Here is a 19,986-nt window from a genome sequence, read left to right as displayed (position 1 = left end):
GACGTAATGCATTCTGACTGACAGTTAGAACCAGATGTCTTCACAAGTATTAAAATGTTTCATAAAAAATGTTAACAAGCTGCCCACCATTGTGCTGAACTTTGAGATGTATCATCGCTTTTAACTTCTCAAATGTTTCAAATTCAGCCAAAATGTGAACAGTCATTGTACGTTTAGCTAGGCATGAGAGTTATGTATTTTAATAGGAAAATCCCAAATACTTAACTGAAGCAATAAAAATAGGATTATCACTTTTATGGCCTAAATGTGTTTGTTGGTGTGCTTAGAGTTACACAAAATATGAGAACTCATAATGCAGCATTTTAGTTCATCGATGTAGCTCTATTGTAATAATGGTATGTGATCCATGAAAAATAAAGGGAAAAATATTCCTTTAATTCTAAATGAAGCTTAACAAGTTCAAAATGTCTACAAGGAATGGCAGAAATGAATTTTGCTAGCAGAAGCCAAATGCCCACAGAACAAATACAGTCCTCTTTGTTGTGGTAGGTCTCTCTACAGACAAAATAAGATTCATCACCCCTTGCCTCCCTCAAAAAAGATGTAAAAAATCTGATTAAAATTTATCTTTTCATATTACTTCGCAATTTCTGCGCTTCTCATGAGATGATGATTTTAGAGGACATCCTATGCTGCAAAAACATCCTTCATCTTAAACAAGCAATAAATACTGCAGGCTTTTTTTCTATTCCTTTCCTATACCTGGGTAGATATCATGAGTTGCCCCTGGAGATGGTCTCATGGTATCTGCAGCATCATGTGGTGAAGGGGCTGGCTGGACGGGCTGGATTGCAAGGCAGTCATTCAGGATGTCCTGGTAAAGCTCTGAGCTTGATCGCAACTGGAACACAAGACAAGAAAGGAGAAACCATTATTACAAGGACAAAAAAAGAAATAAAAAGCCTTAAGATGCTCAGAAATTGTAATGAAGACACGTTGAGGGGTTAGTGGAAGAAATGGAGTGCAAACAGAATTCTTCTCCCCCCAAACCGTTGAAAACAGCTGTTCCATTATAGCAGTTCTTTTTCAAATCTGAGGAAGGAAACTCTTCGTGATGCTTTGCAAGACTGCACTCAGGACATGGGCAGCACGTACAGACAGGGCCTGAGGCAGGTGGACATAGAGGGTGCTGCATGAGCTAGAAGAGCATCCTGGTTCATGGATAGTGGAGATCTATCAAATGAGAGACACCTTTAGCATCAGCAGAGTGATGTTATAGAAACATAGATATTTTCCTGCTGGCGAAGTGCCCTGAACAGACTCATGGATGGATCAGAGACACATCAGTGTCAAAAGAAACAAGGGGCTGGGAGTGAGCACTCAGCAGAGAAATCACTCCAGCAGGTCAGGGCAGAAATGGCACCACTCCAGAGGGAATGAAGCTGCTAACGTGACCAAGAGTGTGTGCTGTCTGATGCTACAGCTGCCCAGAAAATAAGTAAATAAATCCATAAGAATAGTCTTCCTCTTGATGCAACTGGATGAACAGGCTCACCCTGAGGTTTCAATACTTTATGGAACAAAAGAGCAAGAAAGGAGAAGACCCTTTCCAGCAGCCCTGCATGAGGCTGTCCTGGCTGTCATGCAACACTGGGGTGCCTGGCAGATGGTTTTGGCACCCTTCTCAGCTCATAGTCTGGTGTGTTCCCCTGAAGAAAGGAAGGGTATAGGCAAGCGGACCACAATGCAGATAAATATCCTATCTCATCACCAATGCTGAAGAAGAGATATGTTTTGTTTTTGGAGAACAGCAGGTTGGACAGAAACTTCATTTCAGCAGAACATGTAGGCTGAAGGGTCTCCCTAGTCCTGCAAAGGCACACCAGGATTTCTCAAATCTTCATAAAGATTCCCCTTTCCTATGAAGGGACACCAATTTCACAACAAGAAGATTACAGTTTTACCCTGAAACAATTTACATGACCTCTGTTGAGGCACACTAGTACGAAACTGTTGCAACAGAGCAGAGGTTGTGCACATCCTAAGTGTAACAGAGATATTACACATCTGATGCTCGGTATACGCAGACGGCCTACGCCCTAAGTTATTCTTTCTTTTAACAACTTAATGAATGCTTATTATGCCTGAAGGCAAATTGCCTTTATTGGGTTTATTCGTTATTCAAGGACTTGTCTGAAGTATGCTGACAGAGAGGCAGGGGCAGGGAAGGAGAAGGTGAGGGAGAGGGAGAAAGAGTGAAAGGGAGGACGATTTCCCTGCCAATTGCTTTTCATTTATCATGCATATTTACAGTCTGCTATAGGGTCCAGATTTTTCTTCCAGTGCAGCATGAATGGTTGTCTGCTTTCTATTTTCCACAGGTTCTTCTGTTTTTACTGCTATCACTAGTGATACAACTTTTTCATGAAATTAAGCAGACATGATTTTAACTGCCAAAAGTACCTAAGTTCAATTATCAATCACATTCTTTATAACATAAGCATCACATGATTCTAAATTTCTCTGGACCCTACAATAAAAACAAATATGAGAATATCCTACTTCTATAAAAAAGTCAGGATTTTATCACATAGAATAAAATCTACAGAACTTTCCTGTGTAAAGTGGCTTGTTTCCCCCCATTTTTTTTTTCTTTGTAGATAAGGAACAATCACCTCTCTATGCTAAGAAGGCATTATTTATGGCGAAAACAGTGAGCATAACAAGGAAATGGGAGCTATATATTTACTCTTTAAATACAAGCATTAAATAGCAGTAATAGCCAAACATCCTTAAATGTGTTACATACATTTCTTGGTTTTGTCCTGTTTGGGGATTTGTTTTGTATTTGCAAACTCTTTGACACTGAGAATAAATCTGTCATGATAATCTGTGCTGACATAATTTTCTGACTTGCACAACAGTCAATACCAAATAAAAACAGTCAATATGAAAAAGAAAAAAAAAAGAAAAAACCCAGACCCCAAAACAGGATCAGCAGCAGAAAACCAGAAAACCAATAACACTGAGAAAGAAACACTGGAAGACAGCTCTGGTTTGTTTTCTGAAACTTTGCTTTTCTGTCACTCCAGGGTATGCATGTGAGTTGCTGTTCCAGAGTAACTGTGAGTTGCGGCACCGTCTGAAAAGGTGGGGAACAAGGTGTAGAAGAAATGCTCTCTACTCCATTCTCTACCACTGTGTTTTCACCCGAGAAACACCGGAATGGGATGCTGGTTGCTGAATCTGCCTGTCTCTGCCCTCTCAAGCTCACTGCAGGCTCTTGGCCCCTGCCCAGCACCCTGTACCATTAACAGCTCTGGCACAAACTGTGGCCTTTTTGGAGCAAAACAGATAGAAAGGGCCAAGCTCTGGCCCAGCTACAACTGGTCATGGCATTGCTTCACTCCCTGTAAATATGCTCAAGGCAAAAGAATCTCAGTCTCAGTCAAATATTTTTGCAGATTTTTATAATTTTTATAGATACACTTACAAAAAAGTTTTGACCAAAAAGAAATCTTTTGTATTTTTTCAAAATCAGCAAAAACTGAGTTTTGATTTTTATTCTGTGTGCAAAGAAAGCCAACACAGTTGACAAAAGAACAGATCATCTCAAAACAAGCAAACCAACCATCCATCCATTTCATCCATAAAATTACCTTCAGTAAAAAGCACCAAGAAGCAGTAACACTAATGAACACATCTAACTGCAGCAGTCTTCTTCTCGCCTTGCTCCAAGCAGAGCGAGCTTCTTTTCCAGCCTTGGCTGTGCAGGCATCATCCCATGGGTGAAGACAGCTGACAGTCTCTTTGACTTCAGTAGAAATTACATCCCGGCATAAACCTCCCAGTTACCTGGCTGCAGTACTGGGCTTCCCTCTAGACCACCCAAAGGAGCACAGGGACAATAACACTGGGACCGAAAACTTGCCAATCTACCTTTGAAAACTGTAACAGTTAGCGAGTTACCTTGCAGAATTATGAAATCAGTAACTGACAATTTTGCAGTGCTGAGCACAGACATTTTTAGCGTGCTGTAAGACAGCCCAGATTTATGGGTGGCCTCAGTACAAGTCAACAATCGACTGTTCAGCTCCCCTGTAACTTCTCTGTATGAAATATTTCTTCCAAATGATAGATTTTCAACTTCAATAGCTCAGTTGTGTGGCAGACTTGACAAGTTTTTGCATTTGGAAGTCCAAGCTGTTCCCATCATCACTAAATGGGGACTTCTTTTAATACACAAAATAAACTGCCGTCAGTCAAGATTTACAATTGTTTTGCTCTTATGACAATCAACTAGTGTTTTTCACCATTCAAACGATAGATGGAAATTGTTGATGGAAATACTCCTGTCATTGTAGCATTTTAGATATGATTACATAATTACCCAAGCATAAATGATACAAGCAGAAGTAATTATAAGGGAGTAAAATTCTACATTCTCCAATTTTCTGTTTCATTGTATTTGAGTACAAGAGTAGGGATGTGCTCTTCGTTTAATGTACGACATAATTCCAAAGAAAATGTCTCCTGAAATTAAAATATCATTTGCTTCTTATTTTTCTGACCAGTGTGCACTTTATCTGAAATACACAGGTTTTTGTATAACTTTGCTAGTTTCTCAACTTCATTCCTGTTTGACAGAAGTGAGACGCTACCTAGAAAAGCTTAAGAGATGTCTGTTTATGAACATACCTAGTCAGAAGAAAAGTAGTTCAGGATTTTTCAAACACATTTAGTTTGTTTCTGAACTACAAACAATAGGATCACAGTAACTTCAAAACCTGCCTATTCACATTAACTCTAGTAATTTTTCAAAAAAGACTGGACTCCCCTAGTCATTTGAACTTGCCAGTTATTTAATTAAAATCCCACCATTTCCAAACTCATTTTTTTGTCAAAATATCTCCATATGTAAGAGGAGGCATTGGTTATCGCCTAGTCTATCTCTTTCATTTCTAACAGGGGCTAGACATACTGTGTCTGCCATGTCTAAAACCAGCAAAATAAAAGTGAATACTGCTATGCTTTATTGAAAGGAATTGCTTTACAGCAAAGCCTTATAGCGTTTTTATTGCTCTGAAGGTAGGCAATAAAGTTGGCATTGGAAGAGGGGAGTGTGATCTATCTAGGTGGAGCTGCACATTTTACTGATTTTTCTTAAGGAGTGGCCAGAAGTTAATATTTGCTTGTACAGTTAGTCAAATTATATCCTGCTAGTATCATGACAGTGACAGAACACAGATTTGACCACTGGAAAATTACAAGTTAAATACAAAACCATTCTACTTCAGCATTTACTCGCATAATAGGATTTCTGGCTAGATTGCCCAATTTGTTCATGCAACCCAACTACATCAACAGCCCACGCTTTCTTGCACAGGACTAATCCTTGCTTCCAATAGAAAATACAAGTCTACATTTGCTGAATGTCCTAATTCTTGCATCTGGAGGCTGTTGAAGCAACAGCAATACAGAGAGAAAGGTTCCTCTATAATCTTTGTCTCCAGTGAATCACCTACGCAGGACTTCTGGAGAGTCACAGGATTGTTCCGCTAATTGTCTGCTGCAGCTTTCACATACGCACACAAACTACTGTAATCTGCTTCTGTGTTTTGCTTCAGTTAAGCTGGAAAAACAGAATAAACCTGAAATTAAACTAGCCTTTATGCACAAATCTGACATTAGGTCAGATTAGAGCTACTTTTGCTCTTCTGTAAGGTTTGCTAAGAACATTTGAGTTCTTAGGGACCTTGCCTAAATCAATAAAACATAACACAAGTGTTTTTCAGCCTCTTACACTAAAAATCAAAAGCACTTGGAAATTATACACTCAGATAACTTTGGAAAATTTTAAGGCAATAAGAAAGTCTGGTTTTTGAAACAAATTACAAGCTGAAAAGACTGTAAGGACTGAAGATAGAAGAATTCTATCTTTATTATGTACAGAACAGGCTGTTTTCTTTCAACTGGCATTATTCTAATATGAGGAATAGTTTGGAGTATTTCCTCATTAAATTGATATGGACGCCAGAACACAAATTTAGAGGAGAAAACCGCAGCTGGAAGAGATCCTAAAAGGAATTTTGACTACAAAGATCAAAATAAGAATTTTATTTTAAAGAAGTGAATTACAGTTGGAGTAGGATGTATTGTAAGTGGCTATTTCCTGAAATAAACAAAAAAGCTCCCCTGGCTATGGTTATGTTCTGTGGGCAATGGATTATTACTGTGCCTCTACCCACTTGGAAGTACTGTGTTTTAAGACAGAGGGCTCCTAAGGATGCTCTGTGGTGTGATGTCTACTTCCTTGGAGGGTCCACATTTTCACAAATCTTGCTTTCATCTCCTTTTTACTCTAATCACAGAATTGGAAAATATGCATGCACACACATGCGCACATGCACACCCTCTCCCTCTCCCTCTGCATATCTGATTGTGACATGCAACTATCTTGTTATTCATATGACCTCTTCTATTTCATCCTGTTTTTCTCACAGTTCTAAGCTGCTTTTAGTTTTTTTTTCTTTTTTTTGTGAACAAGAACTGAGCCATGCAATTTAAAAAGGCTGAAGAAAGTCCTGTACTCTTTTGTTATATTGATCTGGAGATACATATAGTTAGTAAATGATAGAGCTAGTCATAAGCTCGTCTAGGTAAATGCCACCTGACAAAGCTTCTTCCCCTTCTGAAAATAGTTTGGTTTGAAAAATTTTTACTTTATGAGTAGAAAAATGAGGAAATTATACCCTCATATATTCATCCACTTGGTTTGTTCACGGCAAACACACCTTCCTGTCATGGTTTATCAAAATTTGCCATGAAAATCTGTACACAACATATTGGTAGTTGTTAGTATACAGAAGCAAAGATTTTTGGACTTCACATCCCCTTTTAAACTCTGTAGCATCCCTTATTGTCACGCTGGCCTTGGCTTTAAAGGCTTGAAATCTCCGCTGGAACTTTGTTCATGCATGTACCAGTTCCTACAAGGAAATACTCAGGTCTTTAAAGTAAGACCTTGATTAGAGCCTCAGACTAGAACTGAATAAACTTGGGCAGATTAACTAGTAAGAGGTCTGCCTGAAAATGACTTAGTTTCCAGGCATATGATTTATCAAAGGATCTATAGGATTTCTCTGTACAGATTTTATGTACTGTCTGTGAGTTGCCCATTTAGTGCATTGCTTGGCTGGACAATGAAGATTCACCATCAGGGTTCACAGGAATAACTTTCAGAGTTCCTAGAACCTCTCATTTATGATGAGGGATTTTTGGTTTGGCATTTCTTTTTTTCTTTTTTTCTTTCCTTTTTTTTTTTTTTTTTTTTTTTGGTTAAAGTCCTACTTCAGATCACAATGCAATCCCACAGATAACTATGCCACCAGACTGGGAAAAGCTCTGCAGCATTAGACAGAAACAAATGGCCAGGTGTAGGTCTTTGCCCTCTGGAGACAGTTAGTGGAAGCATTATACCACCAACCCACTGCTTCAGCATTACTATGGAGGAACACAAAATCCATAATTAAATACAGCAGTACTCACTAGTGTGAAATCACTGTGGGAGGGATGGGTCTCAGCTTGTAACAAGGACAGTTAATGAGGAAAATCTTTTTAACTTGAAGGTATGTTTAGGTTGCTAGTGGCCAGTTACCTGCAACCTCCTATGCATACTCTACATAACTTTAATCTTGCTGGATCAGATATTGATGAGGCTTATGTAGCATCATAGACAAGTCAGTGCATGTGAAAGCCCAGACTGAAGTTATCCCAGGGCTAATGAGACAAAATTCCCACAGTCTCAGACCCACCTTCACACACATGCCATGGCAGGGAAGTGAAGACAAACTAACACAGAGAAAGGATATTGTTTGTGATCAGAAATGAACCTGAAGAATAACAAACACTGTGTGCATGCATGCAGAGCTGTTTCAAGTGTTTTGAAACAATCTTTTTTTTTTTTTTTTTTTTTTTTTTTTTTAATATGTATGTTAATTTAAACAATGGTGATATCTCTTCTTCTTCTTCCTTCTGGTGCACCTCTCAGTGGATCACACTGCCAAAGCTCACAGGAGCACAAACTCAGGGCAGAAAACAAGTGCAGGGAGGAATTAGTAAATGTTAACATCACAATAAATTGACATTTTCCTGATTATAACAATTGCCATAGGTGCAGGCATGAAAAACATAGGGTATTTTTGCTCTGTCTGGCTCCCTGGAAAGCAGAGGTCTATGTGCAATGCTGACAAAGTACGTTGTCCTCCGTGGAGCCTCCTTGCAAGGTACACGTAGCGCATCTCACCATGTCTCGAGTGGCAGCCACTGTCTGCGATGCTGTAACAACAAGCGTGACAACTGGGGGGCATCAGATGGAGCCAGCTCTCTGATCGTTTTTAAAGTGGGTTTTGCTGTTTCTCACTGCCTATGCTCAAAAGAACCGGTCACTCATAGTCTTGAAAGTTTTACAACAAATTGCATGATTAAATTCCTTAAACACTCCTGCCCATTACTAATCCCTTTTTGCCAATATCCCTTTCAGAAAAAATTGCTGCACTCCACAGTGCCTGATTTATATTTAATTTTGAAAACAGGAAGTAAAGGGATTAAAGTTGAGGATTAAAACACTTACTCTTTACAGCATTTTTTCTGTTTCTTAGTTGCCATGGGCACTGCTCACTGACCCTTAGCCCTTGAATGCACTTCATTTTGCATTAATGGCATCTTTTAAATGGATTCTATAGAGAACAATTGAGGGAAAATATCCTTATGTTCAGCTTTCTCCAAGCAAGAAAACAGATTTGCCTCCCTCTCTTCTCCATTCTCTCCCTTTTTCAGTTTTAACAGTGAAATCTGAACTAAGAGTTTGAATAAGGGCTACTGAAATCTGAAAGAAGCAGAAGTATATTAGGTTCATACTGTAGGATCTGGAGAAAAACTGTTCCCCACAAAGCAGGTGTTCATAAATAGAGCAGTTTCTCCAGATTAATACAGACACATAATGGACAATGTCACTGGTTACTAGCTTAATGCCCTAATAACCTGCAGAAAAATATCAATGAGGTAATGCTTTAACCCTTCTTGGCTCAGTCTTTCCTCATCAATTAATCATTTTGATTAAGAGAAAAGAAAAAAAGAATTTATTCCTTGTAACATGTTAAGCATTGCGTTTCTTCGTTCTCAAAGTTCTCAAATACTGAGAAAAAGGATTAAAAAATGCAAGGGAATGAAATGAAAGCATTGTGGAATGAAAAAACAAAGACGATAACAAAAGAAAATCACAAGATACTGCTTTTTATTCAGATTCTCCACTAAGTCTAAATAATGCCATAAAATTTTGCTTATTCAAAATATTAGGAAAAAATGTGGGTTCATCAATAGTGCTGTAATAACAATATGTATTCACAATCAAATGAGTATCGTTCTACCATAAAACAATGTTACGTATGAACAATCAGGAAATGTACAGCATTGTTAGAAGTTTTGTATTGTTTTCATGGGAGAATGATGTCTGCTGACATGACCCACAGAAGACAAAGGTAACCAATCTATCAAAAATTCATAGAAAATTCCCCTTTAGCCTGTGTGAAAAAAATCATGAGAGAAATATTTTCCAGAGGAGGAATATCACATCTGTAAACCCTTAAATTTTTTCTTTTTTTCTTAACTTTCCATTAAGACAGGCTTATATATGCTATATATAAAAGGGCTCTGAAAGAGAAGTAGCAAACTATTAGAAAGGCGATATAAAATGACCAGGGTTCAGAAGAATACAGTGATGCAGATCTGCCTATGAAGCTGGAGATTTTGTACTTCCTTTCTGCCAATTCTAGGATGCACAGTGGCAGAAAAGCCACGTCTTCAGGACCATTACTAGCCACATACGGGTGCCTATGTCAAGTCCAGCCATTTCATGTGGGACACCTGCTCGATGCCAGCCCAGACCACTCTGCAGAGCAATGCCAGGAATTCTTTTAGCTAGATGATCCATGTCTTTACTTCCCTGCTTCCCATATGCTCCACACCTGCTGTGGACTAATCCACTATACGAGCCTCCACTACAGCCCACAGTAGGAATGAACGTGGTTGAGGGGTAACAGACTCTGCCTTTTCATCTCAGAAGTGCGATATAGGACTTTATGCTTTTTTGTTGTTGTTGTTAGAAAAGGTATTGTGAAAGATACCTCACTTGCTTTCAAAATGTGATGGAACAAAACCTGAAAAGATCTCCTTCCACACAGGTGTCACAGGAACACCGTTGGAGAGTCTTTCTTTTTTGGGAGTATGTTTCTCCAAAAGCCATTTTTCTGTCATCATTTTACAGTTGCCCAATCTGCACCAAAAAAATGAAGATTATCAAGCAGAAATGCACTAAGCTGAAAATGCAAGTCTGTAAGTAGATGCCTGTCTCCTGAGGTCTCAACATCCCATTCATTTCTTAATGATACCATATCCAATACAATTCAGACAAAACTCTATATAGAGTATAGACAGCTTTTAAAAACATTTTTCAGACCACCTTTCCTAAAGCTACACCTGTATGATACTTGCCTTTGGGCAGAGACAGTGCAAAAATTCCATCTTGGAAAAAGTCAGGAAAATGGACACATGCATAATTGCTGTGTTAGAATAAGACAGAGTATAAATCAAATAAATAAGTATCAAAACTATTTAATTAAGGCTGATGCTGCGCACTTCAAGTGCTCAACTCCTCTATAATATTTTAAAGCACAGCAGTGGGCTGAGAGGCTCATTTATTATGTTATGGACCTCTTAAGGTGTTCAGTTATCTGGCCCAGTAAATCCAGGCCTGGTTTCCCCAAGAGTGAATAATCTGAGATGATACAGGTTTCTAGAAGACAGATAACTTTGAGAGACATTTTCAGTTAAGCATTCAACATTTCAAAGCATGGCTGTACAATATATCCGAGTCATAACTAATTTACACAGTAAGATTACAAACAGGGATTGGGCACTGCTGAAATACCCAAAGACTCAAGGACTGACCAGCTGAAAGAGGATAGCGTTTGGTCTAAACTTGAACTTTCAGTTCCAGGCCTAGACTGAGAAGCACAGAGGGGTTTTACATTCCCTTTAGCTGGTCTTGTTTATCTGAACTGTTTAAATAGTCTTTTCATTTTATTTTTTTTCCCCAAAGTAGGACTATCTTGCTGTAGCCTTATTACAGTTTGCCTTAATTAAATGGAAACAATCTGCTAAATCTTCTTTTTTGGCAGGCCATATTTTAGACTACTCAGATTTAAAGACAAATTTTAAACATGTTATGTATGACAACTTTTTTCACTGATATAACTATGGATAAAATTAAAACAGTAACTAAAAGCAAAGTCATTGCATCATTCAGACGATCAGGCAGATACTATCAAACTGATCTTGCTCTTGCCTATTCATAGTAAGGAATCAAAACTATCTTTTTGTCACTGGAGTGATGGAAAATGTATCTTTTTAAAAAAGAAAAACTTTAAAAAGAGGCATTAGATGTTGCACATGTTCATGCTAGGAGATACACAAAGCCAGCAGCTGGTCTGTTCTATTCATAGTTGGACGTGAGTATTACTTAACAGTGAATTACAATTTTTCTTTATTTTTAGAAATACAGATTTCTTCAATAAGATTCTGCAGAAGTAGCAGATTCTTTTTAATGGCATACTTATACAAAAAAAGTAAAGCTCCTGAGCATGTACAAGACTAAGCCTTAATTCTAACAACAATGAATTCATCCTCATGAAGAGCACTAGAGGAGCTGCGTGTTTGTATGTTCAGGCACAGTATCATCAATTTATAGATAAAAAAAATTTCTAGCTGTCATTCACTGAAAACACACAGAGTTTACCCAACTGAAAATTATGTTTCCTTGCATCAAGTAGCATCTTACTTTTTGCCTAATCAGAGATTCCACAGGATGACTCAAGGAACAAAATTACTCAGCACTGTTGAAGATACTGGAGCTAAGCTCTTAACGGTAGCCCTACTTTTTAAAGCTGTTTTATATATATGAACTGTAGGATCTATCAGACATGATTCATGCCAGCTTAGATGTTATTTTTATCACAAACAGCTGCAGCTATGACTATAGAAGGGCAATTTTCAGAGTCCAACTAAAACAAAATGTACCAATGCATAAATGGTTCTGATACTTTATGTCAGAAAATAGCATTTTGTACAAAGAATAAATAATATGAACATTAGCTGAAGCAAAAATCCTGCTTCATTCATCCTGTTTTATCTGATTCTCCAGGATTACACAAAACAAGCCAAATAGCTATACTGTTATCAGTGTATCTTTGACAGAAAAAATGAAATAATAGTTTCAATTTATCAATTATTCTTCCTTGTCCTTTCCTTTCAAAAGTCCTCTTTATTTACCACTGAACCTGTGGAACGAGCAGTTAGGCTGTTATAGCCACTCTCTGTGTGAAGATCTACTGCTTCAAAAAGTAACTCAGTTAAAAACTAGAGTTTTTTTCCTTTTAGGAAAGAGTTTGCCAAAGGGCCAAACCCACTAATTTCTGGTCCTCAACTAATTTCTAGTCCCAATATGCCCTGAAAATGCACTGAAGTTGGTAAAAGCTGTTAGGTAATTACTGATGCAAGGGGAAAATGGCTTGTGAGATCCTTAATCAATATAAGGTCCAAGCTAGACAAGGGTTATCAAATCCGCAATATATAAAACACTTAAATGGTCTTTGGCAATATGTACCAACACACTTTTAAAAAGACAATTCAGACAAATTCTGTACACGGAAAGAATGAAGAAAAGAAACTAGAAGAAAGATCAAAGGACATAGGAGTATCTGGGACAGACAGAATGGACTGGACTGGTCTTACCACAGAACATGCACCTTAGGTACTTATGATGTTAATTTTGGGTTGTATTTCCTAAAGAATCAGAGCTACAAAGGTAGAACGCAGAATAAGAAAGGAAATGAAAAAAAAAAAAAAAAGGATTATAAAAGTGGACTCAGAGAAGAAAGAAAGCAGAAGAATATATAAATCAAGCATAAGTAGCCTGAAGGTTAATGTTTAAGTATTAAGTAGAAGTAGGTACTTCCTCCGCATCAGATCCCAGATGCACCACCCAAACTGCCTTAAGTTAGGTACACTGTGTCCACTAGTGGTTGGTGTTTCAGAAGTGAGAAAATGAAAATGAAGAGCATAGAACAACAAAGGTTTTCCCTGATCTATTTAGTTCGGTAGTAACTTCTTCCCTGAAGCTTGAGCACTGATATCTCTTGCAAATCTTGTGGGCTTTTTTAATCCTAGTTTATAGAGCCACGAACACTCTCAGTTTCCATAAAAATACCTGTTCTCCTTGAAACTCATATGGCTCTTAGCTTCTATTATATACTGTGGAAATTGTTCAACTTACCAAAAAAACCTGTTCGCTGTCCTTTCAAATTTGAAAGGAGGCAATGAGTGAGTAGAGAACAGGTTTTAAAACTAATTACAGTGCAGGGGCATGTTGTGCACTATGGTTCCTCTCAGTGTCAGTTTATGCTCTCATTTTGGGTACTGTCAAGTTCTCTGCCACTGACAGACCTGCTCAGTAGCTCCGTCACTCTTCCCAAGGAAAGGAGAATTGTAAGCACAGTCAGCAATTCCTCCCTTTTGAAAATAAAGTAGGAAGTACTGCATATTATCTCATGAAAATATTTTAAAAGTAGGACTGAAATTATGATGCATAAGGCTTATATTTCAAATGCTTTGCTAAACATTTTACACTTCTCTTCCCAGGATTTTGCATAGTATTCGTGTACCTGTTTGTACTCACACATAGGGAGAATTTTTGGAAATCACATAAAGATGACTAAAGCAGGTATGGCCCCTTTCACTTTTTGGCTTTCCTTTAAAAAGCAAATACCATTTCCTGTAGCATCTACTAAACTTAAATGTATATGTGCCAGGGACTTCATGGGATATAGGATTTCATCCCATTACCTGGAGAGATTCCCTGTTAAGCATATTTGGAGGATTGCGAGGAGTAGTGGTGGAGAACAGAGGCTGCCTTACATGAATCGCAGAAACAGGCATTTTTGCCCTACATTATAGGCCATAAATACATATGAACAAAAGCTATTTAAAAGAATTCAGAGGTGTAAATTTATCTGTTAATTCTCATTGCATCATCTGGCCCTATATTAAAGGGCCAAAGAGAGGGGCAAAGCTTTGAAGCCATACCTCAAAAATCTGGGCTGAAGACTCAGTGTAAAACTCTCGCTTTTAGTATAGTTAGCAGCTGACTCTAGTGCTATGAATATACTTGACTGCTACTTCAAGTCTATGAAGCATCAACGACACATTTGTACTCACAGCCTTGGAGAGCTAGCAACTTAAGATACCAAAGTAATGTCACTTAGTGTGTAGGGGGAGGTTAAAAGGAGGATTAAAAGCAGTGAGGCACGATATATTAAATAAATCCACGACTAACAGGGTGTGACAGCAAAGAGTTTCATTCTTTTCAACAAAATAGTTCCCTAGGGCTGGAACTATTACTCCACTGTGCCGTTATCACCTTGGAATTTTTATGGTTATTTTTGATGAATTCACATTTTTGTAAAGACTTTTTTGACATTAAGCCAATTTTCATTTTTAATTAAAGTCATAAATAATCTTAATTCTGCCTTAAAAGGTTTATTGTTTCTTAGTTTTTTATTATTATTACTGCCAGGAAATATTTCAAATACCAAAGCATGATGTGAGTTAGCAATTATAAGTTCTCAAAGGTCCAGTAACTACACTGTGCCTTGTAAATATTATACATGGCAAACTTCATCTATTTTTTAAAGATCTGACTTGATTGATGTCACATTTTTTCTTTTGTTTTTCTGCAGGTTTGAGTTATTTCCTCTTCCATGTGTTACCATATCTCAGGTGACCAATGGCCATAACTAAATCCTTCTCAAACAGAGAAGATGTAAAACTAACCAATTTTAACCCTCAAATGCAGGCACAAATTGTGAAGCCAAGAGTAAAAAGCGTCAGCTCTAAACAGTTTGGCACAAAGGAAGAGTGGAAAACAACAACCACAAAAAACACATGGGAAATGTAAATGCACAAAGGGAAACCTTACACAGTATTGCAATTCAATGCAATCAACATTATTTTACTTTCAGTTACAGTGCTGTTATACGACAGCTTAGTCAGGTCCATAATCAGAGTCACAGTTAATGTGTTATATGTATTTTTCAGTACACAAAGCCTTGCCTGCCATGTACTTTACATGCTTGTAGGAGACACGCAGGCAGCTGAGCTGCCCCTGGTGCAGGCAGGAGGAGGCTCACAGCCCTCCCTGCAGCCCTGCTTACCATGAATGGCATGAAAGTTTCATTTAAAAACTTTGAAACTAAAATTTTCATATGGGGCTTGCTTCTCAAAAGTTTATTTATCTCTGTACAAGTGCATGCAAGTTTCCTTTTATCTATACCAGTTTCCTATAAAACAAAAGCCTAGATTTTTATCCTTGGTGTACCACGCAGTCTCATGCAATATTGTCAGTGATTAATGTGTGACATGATGAAAAATGCTCAGGAAAAAACAGTAATTTTCTTAGCTAGCAACTCAGCTTTTCAAAGGTGTGCTTATATATACAAACAACTGTTGACTCATACAGTTGACATCCACAAGGACCCAGCACTGTGAAATGTCTCGAAATGTCTGGCATACGAAAATATAAGTAATTTTACACTACAGCTTAATCTTATATACTGTCCATCTGTCCTTAAAATCCATCTCTCTATCTGAGACAGGCTGCATTCACTGGATGTTGCATCACTATGTATTTATCAGGTGGTGAAAGTCTCTTTTTCAAAAATTATTTTTAATTTGTTTCATTGCATAAGGTTAGTGATTAATCGACATATCAGACAATATGGAGCATTAAAGCAATCAGCCTCATTAAGTCAAAGATAAAATCATTATTTATATGAACACCAGACCTATTATTTCCCATTAACTGTTTTTCTAATTAAGCAATTTAAAATCAGCATATGTACTTAAGATACACTGATGCAGCTAATATTAGAACACTGGCTTTCCTACATAATTTTTACACTGACCAACACACTCGAAAATTTACCTTTTTCCTGGCTTGTTGGTCTTTGGAAGAATGTGCTTTCACATGCTTTCTCAGAGAACTTGGGTCCGTGTATCGTTTAGAACATCCTGGAATCTGACATGCGTAAGGTTTCTAAGTCAGGAAGGAAAAGGATAAAGAAACAGCTGTTAAATCACAGATCATTTTAACTTGTTGAAAATCCCCTTTAAGCCTTGGGATGCTGCAGGACATATTACTACAGAAAGCTTATGTTGTGCATTACTACAAGCAGAATGCCCAGTAATTCATCAGAAAGGTAAAGGAGGAAAGTAAGACTTAAAAGGAAAACAAACCAAAGAAAACCTTTCTGAAACTTTTTAAAGCATTTAAAATTTCCCATCATTGCATCTTTCATTGTTACTTTTTTATTTAAATCAACACAACAAATATTGCTGGTTATACTCACAATTCTTCTACCCTCAGGGTAATCTTTGACTTAATCAGAATTTATAATCTTTATTGACTCAGGTAAAGAAATTGTAGTAAAGGCTTGGACAGACTGTTTAGGGTTATAGAGGAAATCTGCTTCAGAGAAAGAGAACAAGAAAAAATGTTAGTTTACTACAGTATAAAGAAAACAAGCAAATACCAAAGCAAACACTGAATACTGAAGTATCGAAAGTTTGCACATAAGGATATATCTGAAATAAACAACCTTCTCTAGCTCTTATTTTCAAATAACATGTGAAATAACATGCCTTTTCAGGAAGAGACCAGTTCTAAACCATTTTAGTTTGCTTTAAAAAAACAGTCTAATTTGCCAGATAGTCTATAAATATCTTCTAACTGCTCTAACCTGCTTGTCTTCCCTGAAGAAGTCTTCAGACTTCAGTAGGTCCACAATACAGAGTGCTAAATGATCATTAGGTCCAGTAGTTTGCTGAAATTAGTTTTTTCATAGCTTAGGCACTTACACTTTACAAACATTTCAAAACCATACTTTTATGAATGGCTGACTTACCTGTCATACTATCTGCTATTCAAAGTGGATCAATTAAGTTTTTTGAGAGCTGTCAAATTCAAATGGAATTGTTCTTATTTTTTTTTCTTCTAGACTTCTTCTCTTTGGAAACTACTTGTCTTTTCCTGATTTTGCTTTGTTATGAAATGAAATGTGTTTGTTAAACAAACCTCAATTATGATTCAAATTCACAAGCAACAATTTCTTGTCATGAAAATTTTTAGGATTCCCAAATTACTCTTCCACACTTGACTTTCTACTTTGTGCCTGAACCTTAATTTCATCTGAGTTTTTGTCAGAAGCTAATAGTTACTATCACAGGTGATTCCTGTGTCTTGTACTAAGGAGCCCTAAAGATCACTTCTGAGTGAGAAATTCCTCCTTCTGCAGCTAGGGCCCATGGGGCTGGGGGGCTTTTCATTAACTGGTTTGGTCCACCTTGGCAATACTCATGCTCACATCACTGCATGATTTTCAAAGCAGCTTAAACAGCCTTAGCAGACTGCTAACCCTGGCCCAAATTAGGGGAGAGCTGCTGCTACCAGCCCAGAAGAGCAGCAGCATCCCATGCACAAGAGATACAGTGGGGGGCTTCAATTTCTCACCGTGTCCAGGTGGGTCCGTTGGTGCTTTGCGCGATCGCTGGAGTTGCTGAAGGCCTTTTGGCAGCCTGGGTGCTGGCACAGGTACGGCTTTTCACCCGTGTGGCTCCTCAAGTGAATTTTGAGATTTTCCAGTCTGGAAAAGGCCTTCTTGCAGCCCTCAAACTAGAAAAGAAACGGTGTTGCAGAAAGGCAGAGGCAGCAAGCTACAATGATAACTACAACGAAGAAGGCTGAAGGGACTTCCCAAAACTTCAGCCTGCAACACTGGGTGCCTTTCGAGCCCTGAGGACAGCCCAGTTTCTCTGAGCATTCCTCAACGTGGGTATGGCTGAAGGATTTGAGCTGCTCAGACAACACCGACCCTTCCTGCAAATGACTGAATCAGGAGATGATGCACTACTCCTATTTCACAGGTGGGAGATCTGGAGTGACCATGTGGCTCGGAGCTCAGCATCCAGAGAAGCTCATCCTAGCTGATTCTCCCATTAACACATGGGAAGCAAAATAGTCTTTGTGGGCCTCCTGGTTCTGGTGCTACCAGCCACCAAGCTCTATGCTTGTCAGGGTATCAACAACAGACCTGAGTGTTGGCATCTCTCAGTGCAGCATCAACAAAATCTGCACAGGGAAATACTAATCTGCATTGCCTTGCTGATAGCACTGCAAAAAGTAAAAAAAAAAAAAAGGACCCCAAAAGGCAGGTGTAATCACCTCACGCCTATTTGCATCACTACAAATAATTGACTCTCAGTAGCAGTAAAATGACCTTTCAAATACTACTTTACCTTTCTGCCATAAGTAGATGTATTAGGTACTAAAAATGATGGACTCATCATTACAGCTCATCAAAACAGGATTTAATACATACAGGTAACCAATAATCATGCAAAATACACCTAATCTACACCTAACCAAGTTATTCATTTACAGAGAAAGCTAAGTGCATGTGAGCAGAACACCAGTTTTTCACCTGTTGCATTCCTGTGGCATCTTTTATGTCAGGGGAAATGAAAACCCATTGGTTCTGTTTGAAATCAACATTTTTATATACCTTTGGTTTCAATTAGACTTGAATATTTATGACTGTTAGAGGGACAGGCCTTTGTAATTCTATCAGATGAACTAACCTTATTAGTTTCAGTTGTTGCATATTCCATTGTGCAGCATCTAAAGCATCTCTGGGTGTAACATACAAGCGTGTAGTTCTGGCATACTTGCAGAAATAATACTGCATTAATAGAGATGTCAAACATTTCCAACATTCTAATGTGAAACTTTTGAGCATTCCTCTTCCTACTCAATTAGTTGACAAGAACTGGGTAATTAATGTTGGAATAGTATAAATGAATTTTAATGTTTTTTATTTAGTGCATCCATATGATTACAAAACCATAGGCTGGAAAACTCTCACATAATCTAATCTTAATTAGCAGGCATCTGTTACTCATCAGCATGAAAGTAATACCCTCCAGAAAGAGAAAAATATGATATAAAATTTTAATCACTTAATTTTATTCACTTCAGCTTTTTGGAATAATGCAAGAGACAGTTACAATTTCCAAGAAAGAAGTGCAGGGAGAAGATGTAGATAAGAAATTAAAAAAAACTCCATAATGGAACAAAGGGAGACTGAATTTCTGGACAACACTCTGTAATTGCCCTTGTTTATTTTTAGCAACAGAAGGAAAGATAGATTGACTGTTATCCAGGTGACTATAGTGTATAGGAAAGTAGATACAAAATTAACTATGATGAAATAATATTAAAAGTAAATATAAAAGCTCAAGAAAGGGATGACCCAACCCTCACTACAACCTAAATGCAATTTTCCCTTTATCTCTCCCACATAAATTTCAGAAGCATTCTCAACCGATACAATTTTTTTTACTGTCCCACTCTTTATCCAAAACAAGCCTACAATGCTATCCAGGATTGATCACTAAAAATTCATTTATGCCTGTATATGCAGTATTCAGACTACATGTCTATAAAGTTTTTAGTGTACAAGCCAAATATTGTGTAAAACTTTTAATGTTTTCATAAATATTATTAGAAAATACTCCATGATGAATAGAGAAATTTAGGCAGGCACACAATATCAGATTCGTCTTACAGCTGACCTAATAAAAATACTTGGATTTAAAGGAAAAAGTAAAGAGTTAAGAAAGCACAGAAAACATGAACACCAAAAGACTGGTATGATCCAATGGCCTTTGAAAAAGCAAATAATTTAAGAACAGCTATGTTAAAGTAACAAAGAAACCTACAGACAATTGTATTATTTCTTACTAAATTTATAAAAGAACATCTTCCATTCTAATTACAATACCTAAACTACATATACA

General features: G+C 37.6%; 1 protein-coding gene across 1 annotated transcript in view; it reads right to left on the bottom strand.

Moving 5' to 3' along the window:
• Nucleotides 1–19,986, bottom strand: part of GLIS3 (GLIS family zinc finger 3) — a 144,212-nt gene that overhangs the window by 26,715 nt on the left and 97,511 nt on the right. Inside the window, exons 4-6 of the mRNA XM_062599941.1 lie at nt 17,642–17,803; nt 16,058–16,168; nt 724–862 (exon numbers count right to left, since the gene is read on the bottom strand). Coding sequence (XP_062455925.1) covers nt 724–862; nt 16,058–16,168; nt 17,642–17,803 — 412 coding nt within the window. The remainder of the gene's footprint in view (nt 1–723; nt 863–16,057; nt 16,169–17,641; nt 17,804–19,986) is intronic.

This window comes from Rhea pennata, chromosome Z, assembly GCF_028389875.1.
Source record: "Rhea pennata isolate bPtePen1 chromosome Z, bPtePen1.pri, whole genome shotgun sequence".
Classification (NCBI taxonomy): Eukaryota; Metazoa; Chordata; class Aves; order Rheiformes; family Rheidae; genus Rhea; species Rhea pennata.
The sequence above is the reverse complement of the archived record's forward strand: the minus strand, read 5'-3'. Positions and strand labels throughout refer to the sequence as shown.